Source organism: Falco punctatus, assembly GCF_963210335.1.
Source record: "Falco punctatus genome assembly, chromosome: 13".
NCBI classification, from domain to species: Eukaryota; Metazoa; Chordata; class Aves; order Falconiformes; family Falconidae; genus Falco; species Falco punctatus.
In genome coordinates this window covers 13,197,694-13,220,453 of record NC_137593.1, presented here as the reverse complement: position 1 = coordinate 13,220,453, position 22,760 = coordinate 13,197,694, and the positions used below count along the sequence as shown (strand labels likewise).

Below are 22,760 nucleotides of genomic sequence, written 5' to 3'. Positions count from 1 at the left end.
CCAATACAGAAGCCAAACAGCTTTGTTTTCAGAGACACCGAGAACACCCGAAGGGGATCAGCAACAGGTGTGGGCAAAAGTCCAGTGCTTTTGAAATGAAAAAAAACAAAACAAAATAAAAAAAAAAAAAAACCCAACAAAACTCAGCCCCAGAACCATATCTGTCATCCTGGATTTACAGGGCTGCTGGGCACTCTTCAGGAAGCAGGTTACAGAGCTGTGAGGCGCAGGTATTTCCTTTGAAACTAAGAAGTGTCTTAATTGAACGGAGGGAAAAAAAACTTTGCCAACATTTGCATCTCCTCTGCTGGGAAAGGAAGAAGAAACAAATCTTGAAAGACAGATGACAGTGCAGCCAGCCAGACCAGCAGCAAGAAGTAGCTCTGTTCACCCCTCTGAGCTCAGAGCAGGATGCTGAAGCCTTGCCCCGTGGCACAGCAGTGAGCAATATTCAGTTCTGCAGCCAGCAAATGACTCCGGGCTCCTCAGCCTAACACTAGCCACTTGGTGATGCCAAGTCTCCTTGCCTAGACTAGCGGGGAGCACACATGGAAGAGGAGAAGAAGGAGCAAGGGTTTCTTACTGTTAGTTCCCATGCCGTCAGGGATGGTGGTTGGGGTCAGAGCATTGCGCTGCTGAGGGTTAATTAGCTGGCTGACCGAGGGCAGCTTGTTCATGCTGTTCATTTTGCTGAGAGGTGGAGAGTTGGAGCCGTAGGATGACTGTGACTGCATGGAGGTCCTGCAAACCAAAGAGATGTTAGGACAGTAATCGTAGCAATTGGTTATTAAGAGTTAAGCATCCAAGGAACTATGTTTTCTGTTTGTGGTAGTGGTGAGCTACTGCTAGTGAAATCACTGATGCCATGGGAGCATCACAGATAAAAGTTCACTGGAGAGAGAGTCAACAGGAAGTAAGACGTTTCCCAGATATTCTGGGCATTTAAAAAAACAAATGGTGAAATACCAGTAAGAGGAAGCTTCACTTTTGGTTCAAATGCTTTATTTACGGAAAAGTTTCTATGTACATTTTTCAGTTGAAAAGAACATACACAAAGCCAGCAAACAGCTGCCAAAACTCAAAAGGAGTATTTTTAAGTTAAGCTCTCCTTGTGGTCAAAGACTTTTTTCATAAGAACAAGAACTGAGGAAGCTCTCTCAAACCATCTTAACTACTTCTAAAACCTGACTGCAGAAACAATTTCCAGATCAGGTCATACTTACGACCTTGGTTTCTCAAAAATTCCTGGTTACTCATATAATCAGGTTATCATCAGGTGTATATATAATAGCCAGAGGCTCTTTGCTCCAACAGACTCCGTACACCTTCGGGACCAGTACTACTGAGATGGACAGAGCTGCCTGCGACGCCGACATGCAGCTCTTGCTGGTGTTAAGAAGAACCTGGTATCCAAACCCCGCAGGCCACTTGCAAAGAGTATCAGATTCCTACTACCACTTGACAACAACACTAGCCTCCCTCAAGTCTAGACAGCCCCAAACTCCATCCAACATATCCATGAACTGGGCCAGAGAAGCTTGCTGGTGAGCTCCCCCCTGCCCAGCCCCAAGGGTCCCAGCTGCAACCCTGCCTCGTAAGCGATCCAGTGTGCGAAGACCAGACCGCTTCTGAACAGCAGCCCAGTTCCCAGATCGAGTTACGGCTGTGGCATCCCATCTGGAGTGGGGTCTTATTTGGGATATGCAGAAAATGATCATTAAAGTGGGTCCAACAGCACAATTGGCAGAGCACCGCCATGCCACAAGACAGCAGGTTTTTCTCTCTCTGACACCAGGAGGATTTGCAAGACTGGGCAAAGGCGCTGGGGAAGCGGGCATGCTTCCCGGACACAACGTACCCTCGCAAGCCATGCTCGGCCAGCAGAGTGAGCAGAGGTTGCCTGGCTTGCCACGGAGCCCGGCACTCGTTTGGCCATATCATGGTGACCCCACAGTGAATGTGTAAGGGCACATTCCCACCTTATTTCCCATTGGAAAACTTGTTCGTCTGGGTATAACTGGTCACACCAATTCCCGGGAACTGGCTTTCCTTCTATGCAAAGAGAATAGTTATTACTTCAAATAAGCAAAGTGTAAAAGGAAAGAAAAGGCTTATTCCTAGATAATTTATTAAAACCTTCAGCACTCAAGGTCAAGTTTCATACAATTACATTGTCTCCAGCTTCCTGCACTTTTAAGACTTGCAGTGCTGGGTGGAGAAAACATCTATGCTAACAGGCTAGAGTATCTAAGGCCCCGAAGAAATGTTACCTAATTACACAATTACAGGAGGTACAGAAGGGTGTGAACTGTCCTTTGGCAGTGAAGGTGGAGGACAAGATCCAGCAAACTTCATAGACTCAAGGAAGTGGAAAGCACAAGAAGCTTCACAAATTAATATTAACGATGGCAGCAACTCCCAAGGGGAAGTGAAACCGAGCCATGAAGCTCAGACCCAACTTTGCAGGGTGAAGGGAATGATTCAGACCTGAGGTTTCAATTCACCAATTATGAAAGTTGAGGTCAGCCATGAAATTCAAGTCAGGTTGACACCACCCTTAACTTAAAGAGGCTTCTGGGTTTAGGACCAAAATTAATGTTTCTACTTTACAGGTTTGGGCACCTATCTTAACTAAGCCTCAGCTGAAATTAATACACGTTATTAAGACTGAGTAGTCTTTTAGGGCAAAATCTGCACGATTTGCAAGTGAGTAGGCCACCGCATACACAATGAAATTCCAAATGAAATCAACAAAGACTTCCCCCAAAAGATTTAGTTGCATTGTTTAAGCCCACAACAGATTTTGTTAAAAACTCATGACTTTCAACTTATTTTTAAAAGGATGACCGTTGCTATGAAACAAGGGTCTCCGAGGAGGTCAGTAGTGGGCCTAACTTTGCCCTCTCCACCACCACCAGTGATCTCAGCAAAGGTAGTTAGGAGAATACAAAATACTTCAGGGATTAAAGAAAAAAAAAGCAGCAAGCAAACACAAGCCAACCCAAAGCAACCTACATTATAGAGAACAAATGCAAACTTTAACATATAGCTTAAGGACTCCATTCTTATCTCATTCATACTCACAAGAATCAAGACTAAGACAATCAAGCTCAAGTGAATAAAACAGGAAACAAAAGTATTTTTCTTCATACCCATAGCTTTTTCAACTAAACTATTCCATCACGTGAGTGGATTTATAAAAGGTCTAGAGAAAGTCATCTAGCCAAAGAAAAGTCCCAAGATAAACGAAGATGCAAAATTTTATTGAAAATTAATGTCACACATCAACATAGCCACAGCCTCAGAAACACAAGAAAATGGTTTTGGTATTAAACACACAGACTACATGGTTTTTGAGGATTCATTTAAAATATATTGCTTTTTTTCTCATTTTTTTTAAAAAACAGGTATAAGAGTGTCATGCACAGTGGTTTTCATTAAAATTATATTTACTATGTCTCAAGAAAGATTAGAAGTAGGAGCATTAACATTTCTTTGATATCAATGCCAATGAAATGCATTTTAATATCAAGGTATAAGGACTTCAATTAAGAGACTATTATACTTCTTGGAACCAGTCTGATATGAAAGGCACTGAGTCACATTCTGCAACTGATTTTTCTCTCTTCAAGAGACTATGTAATTATTTAGCCAATAACATCTGTAGTTATGCAAGCTCAGATGAGGGCAATCACCTCTCATGCTTCAAGGCATATACTGATCATCTGAGGAGGTCAGGAAGGAACTTCCTTCCTCTCCCACATATGAAGCACAGTTCAGGTCACAGGTTACCTTGTATAAATTCCGTGCTTTCCCAGCTCGCTGGGTATCAGCCCTTCACCAGAGGTAGGAAACTGCTTGGATAGACCAATTACCTGATTCAGTAGACAAGTCCCAGAGTCCTCATTCACATTAGATGAGCACACCGTCATGTAAGCAGCCTTAATGCAAATGACATCAAAGGTTCATTAAGTGCAAGAATAGGGCAGCTCAGGCTCAGAGAGTTTTAGATTTCACCCAAGCCCTTTGCACCGACATTTTGCTATCCCTGAATACTCCCTAGAGCTAGTCACAATGCAGAGACCCGGTGGAATCAAAGCCATCCAGTTCCGGGCTGCCTTTCCTTACTGTAGCCACAGCAAGTGCAGCAAGGATACATCCCAAGTTAACACATGGTCAGCATGCCCATTGGCAATGTCTTTTCAGTTAAGGTTGCCCACTGGGCTGCATAACACTGAGATGTCACTGATGTAGTCTAGTAATGGCACACAAATGACATAGATGATGCTCAGTTGCACTCATCCACTTTGAAGGCCCATGAAGTGGGACACTAAATAGCAGAGAGATACCCTTGCTCTCCATATCTCAAAGAGCTGCTATTCTATAGCAAGCAATAGTGCATCTTCTCAACCACAGAAATGGTATGTAGGCTTGGTAACTAACTGGGAGCAGGGAAAGGGGAAGCTCTGACAGGCATGAGGCAGACAGCAACTACAGCACGGGGACAAGGGTGGCAATAACAACTCCCCTTAGATTTCAGGTATGGGAATTTCCCAAGGCACGCAGTGGATGCAATCTGCTCTCCAGGGAATGGAGCTATAATATGGCAAGCGGATATACATGAACTAGTTGACATAGATTGATATGACCTGACTGATAAGGCTCAATTAGTCCACCCAGTATTCCTTGAAAGGAAAAGGCTTACTTTGAAGCCCCAGAGATGACAAAGAAGCAATCAAGAGACAGCTGGAAAAAGGTTTTCTTCTTTTATCTGCAGAGGATAGACTATGAAGCAACTCCAATTGCTTCCAGCTCTAAGTTATTTGATAAAAAAATAAGAATATGCACCTTATAGCTGAAGAGCAAACCAAGTGACCATTAAAGACCAGTTTCACAATCATCATCCTCTTACAGGTAAGGAGGACAAATAGGAAAGCCTTTCCAGAGGACAGTTGGATCCAAATAATTTATATTCTTGTTTGGTGGAAGTCCCAGGTGCTGCATTGCCCATCACGGTACAAGAGATTTCTTAGAGGTTGGACCAGATGACCAACTGTAGCATGGGCTGGAATCTCCCAGTGCAGACTGCCGATGTCTTGTATTATCTGGTGGGCTGCCTCCTCAAACTTGCTTGTGAATAGGCCCTGAAGCAGAGCTCTAGACACAGATTAGTGTGTCCCAGTATTGCCATCCACAGGCAGACAAGACCAAGATCCAGGAATAAACCTTCACTGGAAGGACAGACTGACAGCACAAAGTATAATCCTGTGCCTGGGCTGCCTTTGCAGTTTCAGATGCCCACCTCTCAGAGGGAAAGGAATAGCATTGCCTTTCTTCTCCCAAATAAGGTGGCACAGAGCAATAGTTATCTGCTTTGTGATCTCCAAGTGCTTCCTGAAATTTCCAGGCAAAGTAAAGAGGCACTTGATTTGGTTAGCTTTACACAAGGAATGATGGTAGAGCTGCAACTGTATGAAATAGTTACTGCTAGCATTTAATTAGCTATTATTTATACTTAATCACAATTTTGGGGGCTCTTTTCCATCAGTCCTCCCCCATACTGCTATGGTAGAACAAGTCTTGCTAAGACAATGAAGGAGATATCCAGCGATGGGATACGGCTCTTAAAGGAGATGTTAGTACAAGTCATCACCTGCTCGGATCGCAGCTCTGCTGCCTGGAAGCGGATGGTGTGATGTTCAGAGATAAGAGTCTTCTCCCACTGCATCAGGCTTTTATCCTTGGTGGGTGGCCAGGAGGCCCGCTCTGCATTTGGGAGGCAGCGTCTCTTCAGGCTGTGCCTAACCACAAGTGTGTCAGAGCTGGGTATGTACCTGCCCCAGGTAAATCCAGCATGGACTGCACTGCAGGCACACAGCTCCCCATCAGTACTGATCCAACCCCCTGTGTCTCTTGGGGGCTGCTGATCACTGGCATTTGCCATCGAGCTCTGCTCCCCAACCATGGCTGATATGGGCAGACACCAGCCCTCAGGGAGCAGCATTCCTGACGGACCTTCAGTAATTCCTTCACATTTCTGTTTCTTGCAGCCATCGACATCAGAGGGTTCCTCAGGAGAGATGACACTGCCTGAGGGCATGGGTTGCAAGACACTTCTCTACCAGTATTAGGGGCTGTTCTTCATGTAAGGAATTTTGGGCACCTCTCGGTGGGAAGAGCCACAGCAGGCATCATGCCCACCCTCAACTGGCTCCTCCCTCATTACCAGTATCCACACCCAGTGCCATGCTCAGCAATGCCAGGTTAATTCCACAGCATGTTACTTGCCTGTTCCTCCTCTGTGCTGGTCTGGGCTTGACACTTAGAGATGAACTTTCCAAATGATTCAAATCCTCCTTGTCAAGCCCCATACAAATGGCTTTCAGAGGTAGCGTTTGATAGAAGTAGTGTAAGGATTTACAAGTCCTTGCTAAGAAAATCTTCTGTGCAGGAATTGCTAAGCCAGGATGCACTTCATGGACACAATAAGCAAAAGCCACTGGTTGCAGGATTAATGGACAAGGTGGGCATGGCCTGAGGCCACTTGGCCAAGTCAACTGCAACATATGCTGGCACTGCTGTCCTTTGAACTATGAGGTTTGGAGTGATGGGCTAAAACATAGTAGGGCTGATGAAAACTCTAAGGCAACATCTAATAACTGCTAAACATCTGCAAGGAAAGGAGCAAGCTCCAACCCCTTTCCACAGGCTGGGCAATGAGCAGTTTTGTACACTCTGGCCTTTACAAGCTCAGCTGCAAAGGGATAGGGATACTGAGCACACACAGATGTCATTATACAGAAAGACTTCAACCTCACATTCAACTTGTGCAGCTCAGCCCACCATTTAGATCAAGCCCACAGTCAGGAAGGACCTTCGTAAATTCAGCAAAACTGGATTAATGCCAGCGGTGCTGGTGCAAAGTCAGAGTCACCCCCTCTTTCCTACAATTTTAGATGTATTTTTAGATCAGACCCTTTAAGATTAAAAATGAGGGGAAACAATTCATGAAGCCAAATTAGTGGGCACTTCTACAGAAAAAAATAAAATCGATTTCTTACCAGTGCCAATTGATATAATTATTACCTCCCTCTGTCCAGCAGTACAAATACTTCAGCTACTTGCACTATTACTGCATGACCAGCATTCAACAGGCCAAATTTACTATCACATACTCTTTAAACACCCCCTTTCATCTCCCCCCCAGCCCATGAACACATGTTTTAATTTAAACAAGACAAGAAGCATTTTAAAATTGAGACCTGCTCAGAGAAACCCTGCTGATTTTCACACATACAGAAGAGGAAAGAGTATCAACATGTTACAAAAACAGGAAGAAAATGTTACACCAAGACGGACGACATCATGGTTCCCAACCTCCCAATGCTACGGGCTATGGTTAAGAGGTCTGTTGAAGTGTCTGTTGTTTTTGCAAAGTTTGAGTCCCTTCGGAAGATTACTCTCACTATTTACTCTGTCGCTATCAGGCTGTATATTTGCCCCACTGTTCCTAGTCCCGCCAGCTGGACAAAGTGACCCCACCAGCTCTGTTTATGGATATACTGATGGGTTTGGGGGGCTGGAATGTTTTAGGATGGCATCGGTCTGTTTGGGAGGGTCTCTCCTTGAGTCCGTGAGTTCACTCCTGAAGCAGGCCGAAAGGAGACTGTAGAGAAGGAACCAGAGAAAAGAAAAAGATGAATGTACAGGACCCTGTGCCAACCACCGAGAGAGAAACAGTCACTTTCCACCTTCATGATCACAGTATGGGCTTTGAAAGAGGGGAAAAGCAGATGTCTTAGCACCTACAGTGAGGTTATGTGACAGGAGATTTAGAAAGCTGGAAAGCTCGAGGAACAAGCAAGTGCTTGGCAAGGAAGAGAAAACAACTAGGTGGGAATAAAATCCGATTTCTATGTTCCAGTCTCATAGTGCAAATGGTGCCCCAATACTCTTTCCAGTGGCAAATACAAGAGGAAATAAAATAAAGCACCCAGTTAAAAGGGGAAAAGGAGAGAAGCAGCTTCCACTGACCCCACTTCAAACTTCAGTTGTCTAAAACCCAGAAGCTGGTGTTAGGTAGAAGGGATGGTGCCTACTGTGAAAGGGCCATAATAGTTACATCTCAACTACCCCCCTTTTCATAGCCGGGGGACCCTCTGCACTAAAGCAGAGGGGTCCCTGGGGCTGCCAGCTGATGCAGAAGGCACTGCACCCTTGCAGCCAGCGAAGCCAACGCAGCACATCTTCACATACCTAATCCCACTTGTTTTCTTACTTACTTTCACGTCGGCCATTCTCTGGTGAGAACTCTATCCAAGTGCCTGGAGCTCACAACACATGCAAGCAAGCGCTACAGAGCCAAACCAAGCCATGCAATAATCTAGCTTCCACACCAAAAATGAGAAAAACTAGGTGGATGTATGAAGAATACCTTCCCCCCCAGCCCCCTACCCACGACAGCAAGCATAGGGATCCTTGCAATTCCCATCTCAGCTGGAGCACTCCAGGCACTGGATAGTTTGGCTCTGTCATACATCACTTACAGGGTTAATTCCTTCTCATTTGGATAAAGAGCTGTGCTGCTCACTAGTTTGAGAAAGGCAGCCAGCTAGTGGGCTGGTAGGCTGCAGCCCTGCTGATGTGAGAGGAACATTTGTTGAGATAAGATACTGCTCGAACACAAAAGTCCTCTTCTTGCTAGCCATTGAAAGACTTTGTGAAAATCCTTCAGTCATGGGAGTTGGACTCTATGATTCTTATGGGTCCTTTCCAACTTGAGATATTCTGTGATTCTATGCTACGTCCAATTGAAAAAAGACTGTTCTGAAAACAGTGCTCAGCAGGGTGAAACCCACCACAGGAAATTTTGCTGAACTTGAAAACCTGTTTTCTAGTGAAACCTTTAAAGACCGTGCAGATACTCCCTGGGAATGTTGATGGTAAAAGTATTGCACAGCAGAGTATCAAAGAAACCTTCCCTCCTAAACAAAGCACAGGCTACCTCTGGTATCTCTGGCAGCAGGGGTCTTCTGGCAAATCCATGTTCTAAATGGTGACAGACCACAAAAAGGAAGTATTCTTAATAAATGTGTGTTCTGCTGGTCAAATATAGACCACAGGATCTGGCAGTGAAAAAGGAAGAATAGAAAATGCAGCACCCCCACCCCCACCCCCCCACTTCCCACCTGTGATCATGAAGGTATTTGGCATAACAGTAAATAAGAGAAAACCATGCACAAAGGAGCAAACAGAGAGGAGATGAGACAGAGAAAGATTGTGGTCTGGCACAACGTGGAGCATTGCAGTATTTTAGTCATCTTGTGGGACACAAAGCTTTCTGATTGTCACCAGATTTGTCCTTTTTATTCCAGAACAGTAAGGCAGTTACCTCTGCTGGCCTACCAAATGCAATGCTGGTCTGTATGTGCACAAAGAGTAACTATACAGTTGTTTTCCAAAATGACAGATTTATATTTTTAAAACCACCTTTCACCATGCTAATCTCATCCTTGCTTTTCCTACTCTTCAAAAAAAAGCTGAAGCTTTCCATGTTGGAGGAATGAAAGGAAAACTTCTTCCCACACACCTAGATAGCTTTTCTGTGTTAGCTATTGCTCAGGCAAGTAAACTGTAAAATCAAGCAATTCCTCTACCAAGGCTTGACTGTGGAGCACATATGGATGCAGCTCTACTTTGAGAAGAGAGAGCCAAAGGCAACTCACCAACACTCCAGCTCCACAGAGCCCTGCTGGGACCCTACAGCTTCCTGCACATTCGAACTTGGTCACTGCATATGCACTTTCCTAGCTCCCGGTTTTAACATATACTTTGAACAAAAGCAGAGACAGAGTTTTGAAAGTACATCCCTACCTTACAAAGTTAAAGGCATTTTCTTTTAAAGCCAGAACAGACTCGCAAAGGAGTCACAGTGCTGCTGAGTTTGGACAGCCTGGCAAGGGAGCAGTGGCAGGACATCCCCCAGCAACCTACCCACCTGGCAAGGCTGCTTTTACCCAAACCAGCTCCTACAAATTCTCACGTTGAGACCTGAAGCTCAAGACCATTGAGGTCCTTTACAATTTTTTGGGGTGCAATTGCATCTATGGTCTTTTCAGCCTAAATGCCCCTTTGCCCTGAACACATTCCTTCAGGAATTAAGTCATACCCTGGATTACTGAGGAAAAAGCACCGGAACCCAACTGCACCTAAGAAACTATTGCCTGACCACACGTTTCAGCACAGAGGACCCTGTGGATGGCAGGCTGTCAGCAGAGACAACTGCAGCAGCTCTGGACAAACACTGAAAGTTATTTTTCTCCCTGCTCCTGGTATCCTTGAAAGTTCCTAATCTTTCTCCTCAGTATCTGAGCACACTCAGCAGCTGAAAAAAGTGAGTTTATAACTGGAAAAGCGCCATGAGACATGCCAAAAGAAGTTTCATTAAATTAAATGGCCGGACTTATACATGCTGGTCTTAAAGGTAACACAAATACCAACCTCAGTTGCCAGGAACCCATCCTATTGATATAGGAAGAATGAAAACAGTAATTATGGCAAAGCAACTGTCAGCACCAAGTGAAAGCTGTCATCTGCTGCCGTCCATTTCTGTTTACAAAACCATTTCTCAACTGAAATGGCTGTAGTTCAGGTGGAGCTTTGAAGACATGCAGCTGAATGCACAAAGACCGCAAAGCCTAGGAGCTAGTAAATACAAGCTATAGTATATACAAACAGTGTAGATGACTGATAAAAATTAATAGTAATAATAATGAGAATTTTAAGTGCCCTCCAAAAGAGTCCGGAGCCCCTGGATGCTCCAGCCATTTTGGCACAAGGCTTCTTTCACACCTCCACAAGACTCCAGCTGACACTAAAAACACACAAGTTGAAATGTGAACACATGCAGAGATCTGGCAAAAAGCCACGGTATTGCAGAAGTCCTGAGACAAGGCCAAGGCACCGAAATAAATCCCTACAGGCTCAAGTGGGACTTATGTGGTGCCTTGGCCTCGTGCTAACCTCTGCAGAGGAATGAGTTATACCAGCAGCCTCTTGATGCATGAGCTTACCAGCAGGAACGCGTGAGATCCTAAGCACTACCGCTGGTGGCTACCTACAGCCCGGGGGGCTATTTTCTGTCACCCGATACAGCAGGTGAAGCAATGCATGCCCATGAATGACACCGCTTACACTCCGTCTGGGAAGTCAAGCTCTGACTCAGTCCCTGTTACTGCAAAGCTTTGGGAACAGAGGGGAAAATGGAAACCAGACACTTATTTGGCCCTTCTTCTCCTCGTCCTCCTGGCACTTACACCACCCAAAGCAATCCTGGCACAGCCCTGCCAGCTGAGTTCAGATAGGGACTATGCCTGCCCAGATGGAAAGTTTCTTGTGTGCAATGTGGAGAGTCAGTGACAAAGTACAGATTTTAAAAACACTTTAAAAGGGCAGGCATAGAGTCTGTCTTTGAAGCACCCACTGGTCACAAAGGAATTCTTACTTGTTTCATCTTCACTCATGACTTTCATCTTCACGTTTTATGGCTGTGGAACCTATGGTATTTATATCCCACTGAAACACCAGCCTTCCAACAGCACCAGAGATGCGCAGTAGTAGGGTCTAAGCACTTGGTTGAGCTGGTGCTGACAGCCCCAGCTCCACAAGTTCTTGACAAGATGCTTAGATGGATACCCTGGAGAAGGCAAAAGGCATGGAGATGGCTCCATGCTTGCTGCCATTCCCACAGAGCAGAGGGGAGCAGAGCGCACCCACCCTGTGGCCCCCAGGTCGGGCACGCACATGCAGCAGGTTTCTGCCTGCAGGCTGTGCAATGGCACTGTCTGGCTGCGCTACGCCCTGGGCTCCGGCTGGAAGTCAGAAACAAGGGACCGAGCCTGTCCTCATCCATCCTCTGAGGCCAAAAGGTGAACTGTGTGAGATGAGGGGGACCTTGCAAGCAGTCAGGACATGTGCTTGGTGAAGGACTGCTTTGTCCCATTGCACAGGTCATGAAACGTGGATCTCAAACTCAAGAGTCTTTCAAGTTCTGTACAGAAACTTGGCTGTGGCCAAACTCCTGACATCGATTTCTGCCAGCTTTGACCATGGGGTCAAACAGCTGCGCTGTTGGAAAGGATTTTGCCAATGCAGTACTCTACAAGTGCTTGGCTCTTGGTTGAGCACCATATCCCTATGAACAACTGTGCAGAAGCCTTCTGTGTCTCTCTCCTCTCTCCCCTTCCCCATCATCCTCACTGCACAGGTCGCTGCAAGCATACTCATACTCACTGCTTCTGGAGCAAGTGCTGGTGCTGCTGCTGCTGCTGCTGCCGGTAGGTCTCAATTGTGTGCTGGGGAAGGTACTGCATCAGTTCCAGGGACTCTTTGATCTTTAATAGCATTTCATACGTCTCCCGTCCCCTCACCTGGATCATGGGAAGAGGGGGAAAAGAAAAGCCTTAAAGGACTGCTTCTATGGTCCTTAGTGACGGCCACCTTAGCAACTTTTAGATAAAGTAAATGACCTGAGCAGCATGTAAATGCTCTGTTTATACCCTGCATATGCAATAAAACCGCTAAGCCTTGTGCTAGAGGTACAGCAGATAACGTTAAAGAGCAATAATCTGACACTGCAGGCTAGTGAACATCTTGAGGTTGTCATCTGGCTCGATGTAAATCTCTGCCAGCCAAAAGCAATATTCTGATGCAATCTGTTAGACAGGCAATGGCATTATCTGCCTCTGATATAAGCAGATCTGGTGCTGAATCTTACATGCCTTGGGTGGAGGGTGGGGGGAGGGGCAAGGACTAAAAAGAATACTTAAATTTGGGTGTTAGGTTTGGATCTCCCTTCTCCTCTAGAGCACACCATGGTTTGTGATTTATTCAGCTAAGTGTGGCTCATGGGGAAGCAGCTAAATGGCCAGTTATGGATACTTCTTGCCCTTTCTAATCCAAACACTTAATACAGTGTATATCACTTCTATCACTACATTACACTGGTAATACATATAAAAGCCACAGGAGCATCCACCTTTGTCAGTAAGGCAGCACCCATTATCTCCAGAGAAAGCTAAAGTGCCACAGACCCAGAAATGACAGATGAGGGAAACTCAGTCTCCAGGACAACATTTCCACCAGGACAGACAGATCCCTTGGGATATTCTCATGTGCCTTGCACAAGCCACTCTCAGTCAGCAGCTAATGGGATATTTCATATTTTCCCTCTGCAATTCGTATTTAAAATAGGTAGCTCTGGGGATTAAAAAAAAATAAATAAAAAATCCCACATCCCATCCTCAGGTCTCTCTGAGGTCTAGGTGAGCAGCTGACTTGCCTCAAGTCATGGAAGAAGATACTAAACATAGGGTAAATGCAAAGATGGAGAAAACTCACCGGCAAGTATAAGAGCTCATCATCTGGGGAACGTCTTTTTTTGATAGATGTCATCTGTATGCCATGCGTTCCTTGTCGAAAAGCTAGAAGAGAAATCCCAAAAGCATCCCATTAAAAAATAAAAAGGTGGGGGGGGGGGTGTGGGGGGTGTGTGTGTGCGAGTGGAAGAAAGAAAAATAAGAAAAAAAAGAGATACACACAGAGACATGAAGTGCATGGCCAGCTCAGCTCATATCTGCAGTGCTCTGAAAGGGTCTGTGCCTGAGCCCCTCCAGAACTGTGCTTGCAGCTCCTGGCTCCACAAGGCAGACATGACTCTGCAGATGTTGTGTGGCCGTACTACTTGGGGAAACACATCAGCCGAGGAGTGCTGGATATACGGCACAACCCCAACAAACTGTACCTAGAATAAGCACCGGCTTTTTGCAGGGAAGATTGAGAGCTTTAGTTTAACAGTGCTCATGAGCTGTTGGTGGATCAGTGATCCATGAAGGCAAGGCAAGAGGCAGGGAGCGTGCAGAATTCACTGCAAAAACGAAGCTCCGTTACAATCTGCCTCCTGTTGAAACCTGCTTCCCTGCTGCTCAGCCTTGTGCCATCACTGAGCATACGGGGGAAACGAATTCTGGGTTTCCACATCTTGCATATCTGATGAGTACACTGCACTCTTTAGAGCACAGAGAGAGGCTACCTGTCAGAGTACCTCCGATGCACAGCAGGATCTATGTGCACTCTTAATCTAGATTCCCCGTAGCTGGAAGACACATGCCACAGCCCAAGACACTGGCTATAAGGAGCAGAGAATGACAGCGCAGTCCTAACCAAGCAGTAAAGGTTCAAAAAGTGGTTACAGAGTCCCAGACATGTACCTTGAGGATGGCGAGTAAACACCCCCTCCAGCCAGGCAGGGCTAATCAACGCAGGCAGCACTGCAAGGGAGCCCACAAACCCAGCTTATGAACACCAGATCATTTTTGAGGCTCATTCACCCTGGGAGAACAAACGTCTAAGGCCCTTCTGCCTCCAAGCCCATGCACAGCACCGCTTGGTCCCCATGGCACAAGCGGTGGGGTCACCCCTGCGCCCTGTGACAGCACAATTTGCAATCTGCCCAGCTCTGCCAGCTACTTACGGCGCTTCGTACCATCACCATTCTTTGTGCTGTCAGACACTTGCTGCTTGCGGATGCTGTCCTCATCTGCTTTGCGATCTCTGCCTGGGCAAGCACAAATGCGGGCTTCAAAACATCGGCGGCCCAAGACTTGCCCACTGGGAAGAGAGGTGAGAGGAATTGTCAGCTGGCAGCTCAGATGTGGGTCAGCAGCATCCCTCAGCTTCACACCAGACCATGCACAGACAGACTCAAACCTCCCATTTCCCGGTCAAGATGTCGGGAAACTCCCAACTGCAACGATTTGAAAAACGTTCTGTGGCCCCTTAGATCAACCTGTCCCTAAGGATATGCAATGCTGCCCTGAGCAGAAGAGGGGCCAGAAGGCCACCTCTCAAGCAAAGGGCTACACTCATGATACGCTACTTACTCTCTGGTTTCCAGTGTCACAATGATGAGGATTGGGCGACGGTTCATCCCTCCCACGCAGCTACTGTTACACATGAAGTTGTACAAGACTGTTGTGAACTCCGTACCAACCTGGATGAGACAAAGGGGATGAACAGAGGAGATGGTGGATGGAAAGCTCTGCTTTTTCCAGGCTCCCTTCTTGTACTTCTACAGCTGTGCTGCAATCAGTCTAGCATGACATAGGCCCTAGCACAAGGCTTCCTTAAAAGACATGAAGAACTCCTGCTCTCATGGGATAAAGAGGGTGTTTAAAAGCTCATTTCTGACAAAGAGGAAGAAAGGATTCATTGTGATGAGGATGGGGAAAGCACAAGACCCTGACTCCTTTGACTAGGGTTACACCATCCCAATCCCTTTGTGTGCTGGGATGCCACCACCCTGAGTTCACAACGTACCTGGGGTGGCTCGTAGGGAACCAGCACACTCTGCCTCCCAGTGATGGGGTCTTCTACATACTGAGCATGGCTGTTCCCTTCCACCCTGATCAGATGGCTGGGAGGCGCAATCTGCCCTGCGAGGAAAAAGAGGCAAAAAACAAGAGACACCATTCAGTGAAGCAAGGTCACACACAGGGCAGCAAGATCTTCCACCAAGGAAAACCCCTGCACCTGGCCCCAGAGGTCTATCAGAGCACACATGTGCCTCCCAGCCCTCAAAGCATCCCTTTTCCAAGGTCCCTGCTGCCAGACACCAAAGGCAACACAGACTTCCTTAAGCTCGTGCTGGACACCTGTGAGTAAACTTGAACACGGGCTTCCCAAGATCCCAGACTAAATGAGCCCAAATGTGAGCTTAATCGCAGTTCACAGTAACTCTTCCAGCAGGTAACCCCACGCGGATTTTCGCAGCAGCTGAAAGCCTTTCTTTTCCTCCCCCTAATGCATACACAAAGTGAATTCCTTGAGGTCTCAATTGCTACTCTTCCCTATCAGTTGCTAGTCCTCTTCTGTTCCCTCTCATCAATCTTGATCCTACAGAGCTAAAAAAGATTCAAGCAGCAAAAGAAATATGCATTTAATTAATGGTCAACTTGAAAAATCATGCTTGCTTGCCGCAGCAGCAGAAGGGAACATATCTTCTTTGTTTCTAGGACCCTTCCCAATAATTAATAAAAAAAAAAATAGTTTCCTTCCTGCAAATTTTCTTCAGCGTTTCTAGAACATACAACTAAGTTCTGAGAAAAGCAGCCTGTAATGGGTTCATCTCAAGAGTTTGTTTTGTGTTTGAACTGTTAATTTCTTATGAATATGATATTCATATTCTTATGAATACACTCAAAGTATTGTGTACTTCTTATTCTGAAATAATTATTTTTCTAGAACTTACACTTTTAGGTTTTTGTTACTTAAAATGCCACTATTGAACCAGGTAACAACCCTAAAAAAATCCAGTTCTGTCAGAAAAGCACCTTCTGATACAAAAAACTATTCTGAAGAACTGTCTCACTTCACTCCGAGTCCTTCCTTATTTTTGGGCTTGTCTAGCCGGGTACACTGCAACCAGCAAAGGGATCCAGCTCCTAAGACATCCTGATAACTGACACCAATCGGGTTTTTTTACAGTAGGAGATAAATAATGCACGTAGAATAAAACAGATGCTCATGTGAACTTATGTGAACTTAAGTGGCCAAGGCAAAATGGAGCCCAGCCCATGAGTTTGCAGAAAACTCCAGGACATTTCCAAAACAGCTGCCACTTCACTAACATGAAGAGAAGCAAGTAAAAGATTAAAACATTAATACTGAACTGATAGTATTAAATGTACAGGAAGGCTGCCTACAGCTGATGCTGGCACTTAGTGTTATCCTGCTAGAGATAAACAGCCTCTCCGTCTTTGAGGCACGGATTAAGGACTGGAGATGATATTGCATCCTGTTACTAGATCCCTGTCCCAGCGACGTGGAAGCTCATTCCTGAGCACAAGAACAGCTGCTTCGCATCACAGGAGCAAAAGTAGAGTGGGGAAATGCTGCCAGCAGGGCACTGCCTGCCATGGGGACACATATCCATCCAGCCTGGGCAGGCGTGAAGTTTATTTCAGTACTGTCTTCCCAAGGACGTGCTTGCACAGGGACAGTTAAAGTATAGTATGAAGCTTCCTGCTAAGCATGGGAAATAAAAAGCTGCACAAGATGTTGCAGGGAGGTCTGCTTCTAGCAGGTTTGCTGTGAAGCTGCCACCAAATCCCTGCACTGGCCACCCATCTGCCCGGCAGCTTCAGAGAGGGACTGCCAGCAAACCACTGCCCTCCTTACCCTCGTTGAACTCCCGGCTCAGCTCGTGGTTCGGGCAGCGCTTGACCACTTCGGTGACATGTTCAGCTTTCTTGTAGACTGGCATAGCCCTGATGACAGCTCCCTGAGGTGGTGGGGTCATCACTTTAATCTGGATGGGACATGTCTTGGCGATCTGGCAGTACAGCTTTTTCAGTTCAGTGGAATACTGGATGGGGAAAAAGAGCAAGAGAGAGTCAGGATGTTCAGCTAGAAATGGAGGCATGCCAGGAGGATAGAGATGGGTTTGCACATGTAACTGAATGCACCAGCTCCAGCATGTGCGTTGCATTTGTTGACGCAGCAGCCACACTTCCACACAAGCAGCAAAACCCCTAGACCTTTACTGTTTTAAAATAGCAGAGTATAAATCTACATTTTAGCTTTCCCAAAGGCAAAAATCTTTAGATAAAGAGTACTGCTTTTACAAGAACAAATACAGTCTTTATTTCTCTTGGCCCCTCCCCCCCTCTTCCAAGGGGTGCATATTACCCACCTAACAAAACAGACACTATTCTTTTCACAGCACTCTATAATCCTGGAAGCTACACACGTAAAGTGTTTCATCCTGTTTTGTAAGAAGCCCTCCTACCTTTACAGAGGGATGAAATAAAAGCACGAGCTTTGGAATTGAGCAGTAATTGAAAGCAAGACCCTAACCTGTTTGGGAGTCGTACCAAATCTGACACTTCAGTTATCTTTTAAAAGCATCTCACACCTCTGCTGACCACCTCTGCAGCAATCTCCACACTTCTAAATGCAAAGGGTTACATCCATGATAGAGGTAAAAGATAGTATATATATAAAAAAAATAATCAAAGGTCAGAAGCACCGAACAGCCCAAAAAACAGGTCCATGATGACACCTAAAGCACAACCCAGTAGCTGATTCTAAAAAGGGAGAGTGTGACTGTGCAATGAACACCTGGAGCAGAACAAGATGCTCTTATTCACTGTGCTAATTTGGAGCATATTAGATCTCCTCTTTTAAGATGTTCCCTACTAAAACAGTAACACTGGTGAAGCATTTTTCCTGAAGAGTGTTCCCATCTGGAAACCTTTCCTCAGCAAAACACCAAGGTGGTGGTTTCTGTTTAAAAATCCTCACTAAAATAAGGACATGTGCTTAGCAGGAGTGGTGCAAGGAAATTCTTACGTAGTTCAGTGCAGTATAACCTGAATCTATTTTTCTGGATGTCCTCCATGAAGGAGACTCTCCAGCCCCCTCCGCTGCACAAGGTTGTTCTAAAATACAGCAGTTTTTGTCAGCACCCCGCTCCAGAGGCATCCAGTTTTCTCCTGGTGCTCAGACATTCACAAGCGCAGAGCTCTCCCAGTAACTCTAACCACGCAACCCACAGGAATTACTGGCATTTCCCCACTTCCATCTCTTTGGTTCTTGCAGAGAAAGAAAAGTGAAAGCCCCAAGGTGGTTGTTTTCCTCAAAAAAAAAAAAAAAAAAAAGTCTCCAGCAGCCGTGGCTGATACCGCCCCAGTCCCAAGTGTTCAAACAAGGCACAGAGACAGGTCCATACTGGTCGAGAGCACGACATGGCCATCCACCCCGCTGGGATGGGAAGAGCTGGCACATGCATGGGTGGGTGGAGGGTGACGTGGCAGCATAAGGATTAGCCAGTGATATTTGGGGATTATTTGCATTTTGAAGCGTACACATTGCTAACACAGGAAAAACCAAAGTTGGGAGAGACACCTGGGAGGAGAGAGGGATTAAAAATAAGCCAAGCCAGTCCCTTCCCTCCTCACTCAACGCCACCCTGCCACATGGCAGAGAAAATGCTACAGGTATTTAAGCTAAGGTGGGGGGGAAAAATCATCTTTAAAATGCGAAGGCCAAGTTGTGCAATGTATTTTATGTGCCTGCAGGCTAGAGATTAAACCCACAAAGGATTTACCCAGCCCGCGGAAACGGGGAACATGCCAAACAATTACAAAAAAAAAAAAGTTGCGAAAGATCTAGATGGTGATTTATATCATACATCTTTTTAACCTGAAATTCCTTATTGTTTTTTAATTAAAAAGCAATTCCTTAGTGAAGGTAAGAGTGAGCTCACTATGTTGTCTTTTCATCTCAAGAGGTAGGAAAAGAATCACTTCTATGTGAAGAGGAAGAAAATTTAGAAAGCATTGTTTCCTTCAACACAATGGTTTGCTAATAGCATTGTGAAGGTTTCAAGGACAGAAAACCTTAAATATCTCAAAAAGCCAACTAATTGCTTGGATGCCTTAACATCATTGAAGCATAAAGAAATTGGGCACCTAAAGACGATGGGCTGAAATGAAAGCATAAATATGGAAGCGCAACGGCGCAGAGAGGGCACAGCACACGCCAGAAGCCAACGTGTCCGGTGTCTGCAGGCATTCGGAGAATTGAACAAATGGAAGGAGATATACGCCCCGTGGTCACGGATCAGAAGTGTTGGTGTTGACTGTAATTTTATGTGTAATAGCTTCAAAGACAGAAAGATGGGGTTACAAGAAGGAAAAAAATATTGAAAACATTAAAAAAATCACTGCTTTCAGAAGAACAGGAGAGGTGCCTGACACCAGCACGAATACCAAGGCTCCAGGTCAACCAGCATGGCCCTCCTGCCAGCAAAGGAAGGGATCGGCTCCTCACCCACCCTTCAGCACCCCAACTGCCAGAAGCCTTTGACTACAACCAGCAAGGCAGGCACTGGACCTGCAGCTGAAGTTCATAGAAAGCAAACAGCCACGGGCTAACGGGTTATGATGAACAAGCCTGTCCAACAAAGAAATACAAATATAACGTCCCCAAAACACAGGGCAGACTCAAGAGCTCCAGAGTCTAGCCAACACCTTGAACCTGGCTTGTTGGAGAAGGAGGGTGATCAGGAGCCCACCTCTGCTTCAGAACACGGTCAGGGCACAGGCAGGCAAGCAGCAGCATTCAGCACAGAGTTAGACGAGACAGCAAAAGGGCTCTGCTGCCTTTTTGTTGTCAAGTTGCAAGAGGAGTTCAGTCCTCACAGGCAATACACAGGGCTCAGGGACATGGCACGCAGCCACGATTTCACATCTACCCCAGGCACAGCCGCCCGTGAGCATGTAATCACTGAGCGGCTGGTCATTTAACACCGGTGTAAATCTGTCCACGGGGTACCTGCTGTCAGACAGTAAGGGGCTTGAGTTTCCCACCCTGCCAACTTTGCTGCAACCGTGGGTAACCTGACGCCCAGCCATCTATTGGCATAAATAGATGCAAACAACTAGGTCATGGTGACTGGGTACTGGATCAGTGATAATAGCTATATCCACAGAGCAAGACAGGATATTGTATATAGATTTCAAAGCAAATAAGCCTCAGGAAAAAGTCCTGAGGAAGGAGCTGTCTGTGTTCAGAGAGTGCCTGCAAGCAAGGTGCCTCTCCCCAGCGGTCCCCAAATGACCCCACCTTGCAGGGGTCACAGTCCCCCTGCCCACTATTCTGCTATGGGAACTGACAGACGCCCACTGTATGAGGGGTCAGATCACAGGGCGAGCAATTCCCGGAAATGCAGAGCATGACTGTTAATCAGTGTGCTTCTGTTACCTGCTTGAGGAAGAAAACTAAATTAAGAGCAAAAAAACCCAAAAATGAGCTCGGCCCAATCAACAAGCCTATCATTTAGCAAGACTACGAATCACCTCGCAGCAGGCACAGAAGTTGTGCCAACAGCCCGAGAAGCACAAACACTGCTTCTACCAGATGTATGGACCAGAAAGTTATTTAAAACAAGACAGTAGAGCTGGCAATGTGTTACCCATTCAAGAGGGTGAGGAAAGAGCTTTAGCTCTGACTTTTCTTCGGGGTTCAAGTGCTGCATGTAGCACTTCATAAGTAGACTTCAAGAGATTAAGTACAACAGTGAATTTAGCTTTTTGCTTAATAATACGTTTTAAAAGGAAAGAAGAAAACATTCCAGTGCCTGCAGCTCTGCCCTCCCCACCTGCCTGTGCAGACATACCGTATTACCCACTCTTGGCACCCTGGCTAGTAATTCAGTATCACAATACACACACGCCAGCTACCATCAGGCAACACCTGTCTGATTTCTTAGCAAGCCTCTTCTCCGGAAGGTGTGTCAACAAAGGGTTTAAAGGACAAAACAAAACACTTTTTAACCTCTCAAATGGAGAATTTTTGTTAGAAAGGACAGAAGTCTCCTGGAAATAAGTGTTCCGTGCAATACAAGCTGCAATGGTTTTTCACTGAGAATTCAATTCCCCTGCAAAATACCGATACAGCAAAATCCCCCAAACACTACGTTGGAAATCTACCTCTAATATCTGTTTTACCATCTGATCTAGCTGAGGGATTATGGTCCCAAAGTCTTTAAAAGGAGCGGGGTTTGGTGAGCTCTACGAATGCTGATGGATGTCAATTTGAAGGTGATCCCAGAGGTTGGCTTATGGCATGACAGCTCCCTGAGCCCCTTCTGCTCAGATCAACAGGTCTTTCAAATCTTTCGCAAATTTCTTTCAAGTAGTCGTGTTTTAGTCAACTCAGTTACATTACATTCATTTTCAAAAGCTGTTGGCCTGCTATGCTTTCTCCCCTACTTAAGTAACTCCAAGAAGGGGAAAAAAAGAACAGCTTAGCAGAGCAGGAAAGCAACATTTACTTGCACCAAAGTATTCACAGATGAGAACAAGCAGACTCACAAAGAAATAGAAAAATCACCTGCATAAGCTTTATTCATTTAAGAGCGAAAAAAAAAAAAAGCTAGTGGAAGGAAAGGAAGGTACCTACTAAGAATAAAAATCAAGATTTATGCATGTACCTTAAACGTCTCTGCTTTGATGAACAGTGATTTAAATTTTCATTCAAGAAAAATCCCACAACTGCTGGGGGCATGGGGGACACACACCAGATAAGAGTGTGTGTGCATATACGCGCACACACACACACACACTTTCAGAACTAGTGTGTACCCAGAGGATGCTCACAGCAGGGAAGTGCAAGAAGAGCTCTTCCCAGAGCGCTGCAGACATGGATGCCTCCTGCTAGATTTAACTTTAATCAGCGTAACCTTAACCCCACTGCTCACTAGCTGACATGTTGCAGCTCCAGTTTGAGGTTCTCTGTCTCACCAGGCTCCAGAGAAAAGCAGAAATCTTGCTGCTAGCAGACGTAGCTGACCTTCAACCCGTGGGCACAACTGTCAGGTCAGCGATAGATCAGGCCCTACAGATCCACCACAGGCGATGACAGCCCCCAGACTCACAGCCCACTGCACCAGTGAGACGCGTCTGCGAGCATCACCCACCTGCAGGAGAAACCACTGTGCTACGGCCAGAGAGGATGGGAGCAGAGGGGATGCTGACACAGCCCTCACCAGTGCTTTGCAGACATCTACCAAACTTCTCCACCCCGGGGCAAAGGAAAAACCACATCGCCCTGTTTTTCCTCCTGAGGATGGGCAGCGATTCATGCAAGGGCGTCTGTCTTTGCAGGGACTTAAAGTTCACGTTCCCCTTGAGCCCCTC

General features: G+C 45.9%; 1 protein-coding gene across 8 annotated transcripts in view; it reads right to left on the bottom strand.

Moving 5' to 3' along the window:
• The window catches only part of TP63 (tumor protein p63), a 114,173-nt gene that overhangs the window by 5,794 nt on the left and 85,619 nt on the right, over positions 1 to 22,760 (bottom strand). For 4 of the 8 annotated variants that reach the window (XM_080410553.1, XM_080410555.1, XM_080410556.1 and 1 more), the window contains 7 exons: positions 17,236 to 17,422; positions 15,376 to 15,491; positions 14,940 to 15,049; positions 14,531 to 14,667; positions 13,399 to 13,481; positions 12,292 to 12,428; positions 584 to 741 (listed from right to left, as the gene is read on the bottom strand). In XM_080410553.1, coding sequence (XP_080266679.1) covers positions 584 to 741; positions 12,292 to 12,428; positions 13,399 to 13,481; positions 14,531 to 14,667; positions 14,940 to 15,049; positions 15,376 to 15,491; positions 17,236 to 17,422 — 928 coding nt within the window. Of the gene's footprint in view, positions 1 to 583; positions 742 to 7,260; positions 7,667 to 12,291; positions 12,429 to 13,398; positions 13,482 to 14,530; positions 14,668 to 14,939; positions 15,050 to 15,375; positions 15,492 to 17,235; positions 17,423 to 22,760 lie in introns of those variants that run through there. The other 4 variants (XM_080410554.1, XM_080410552.1, XM_080410559.1 and 1 more) reach the window with 2 other exon arrangements.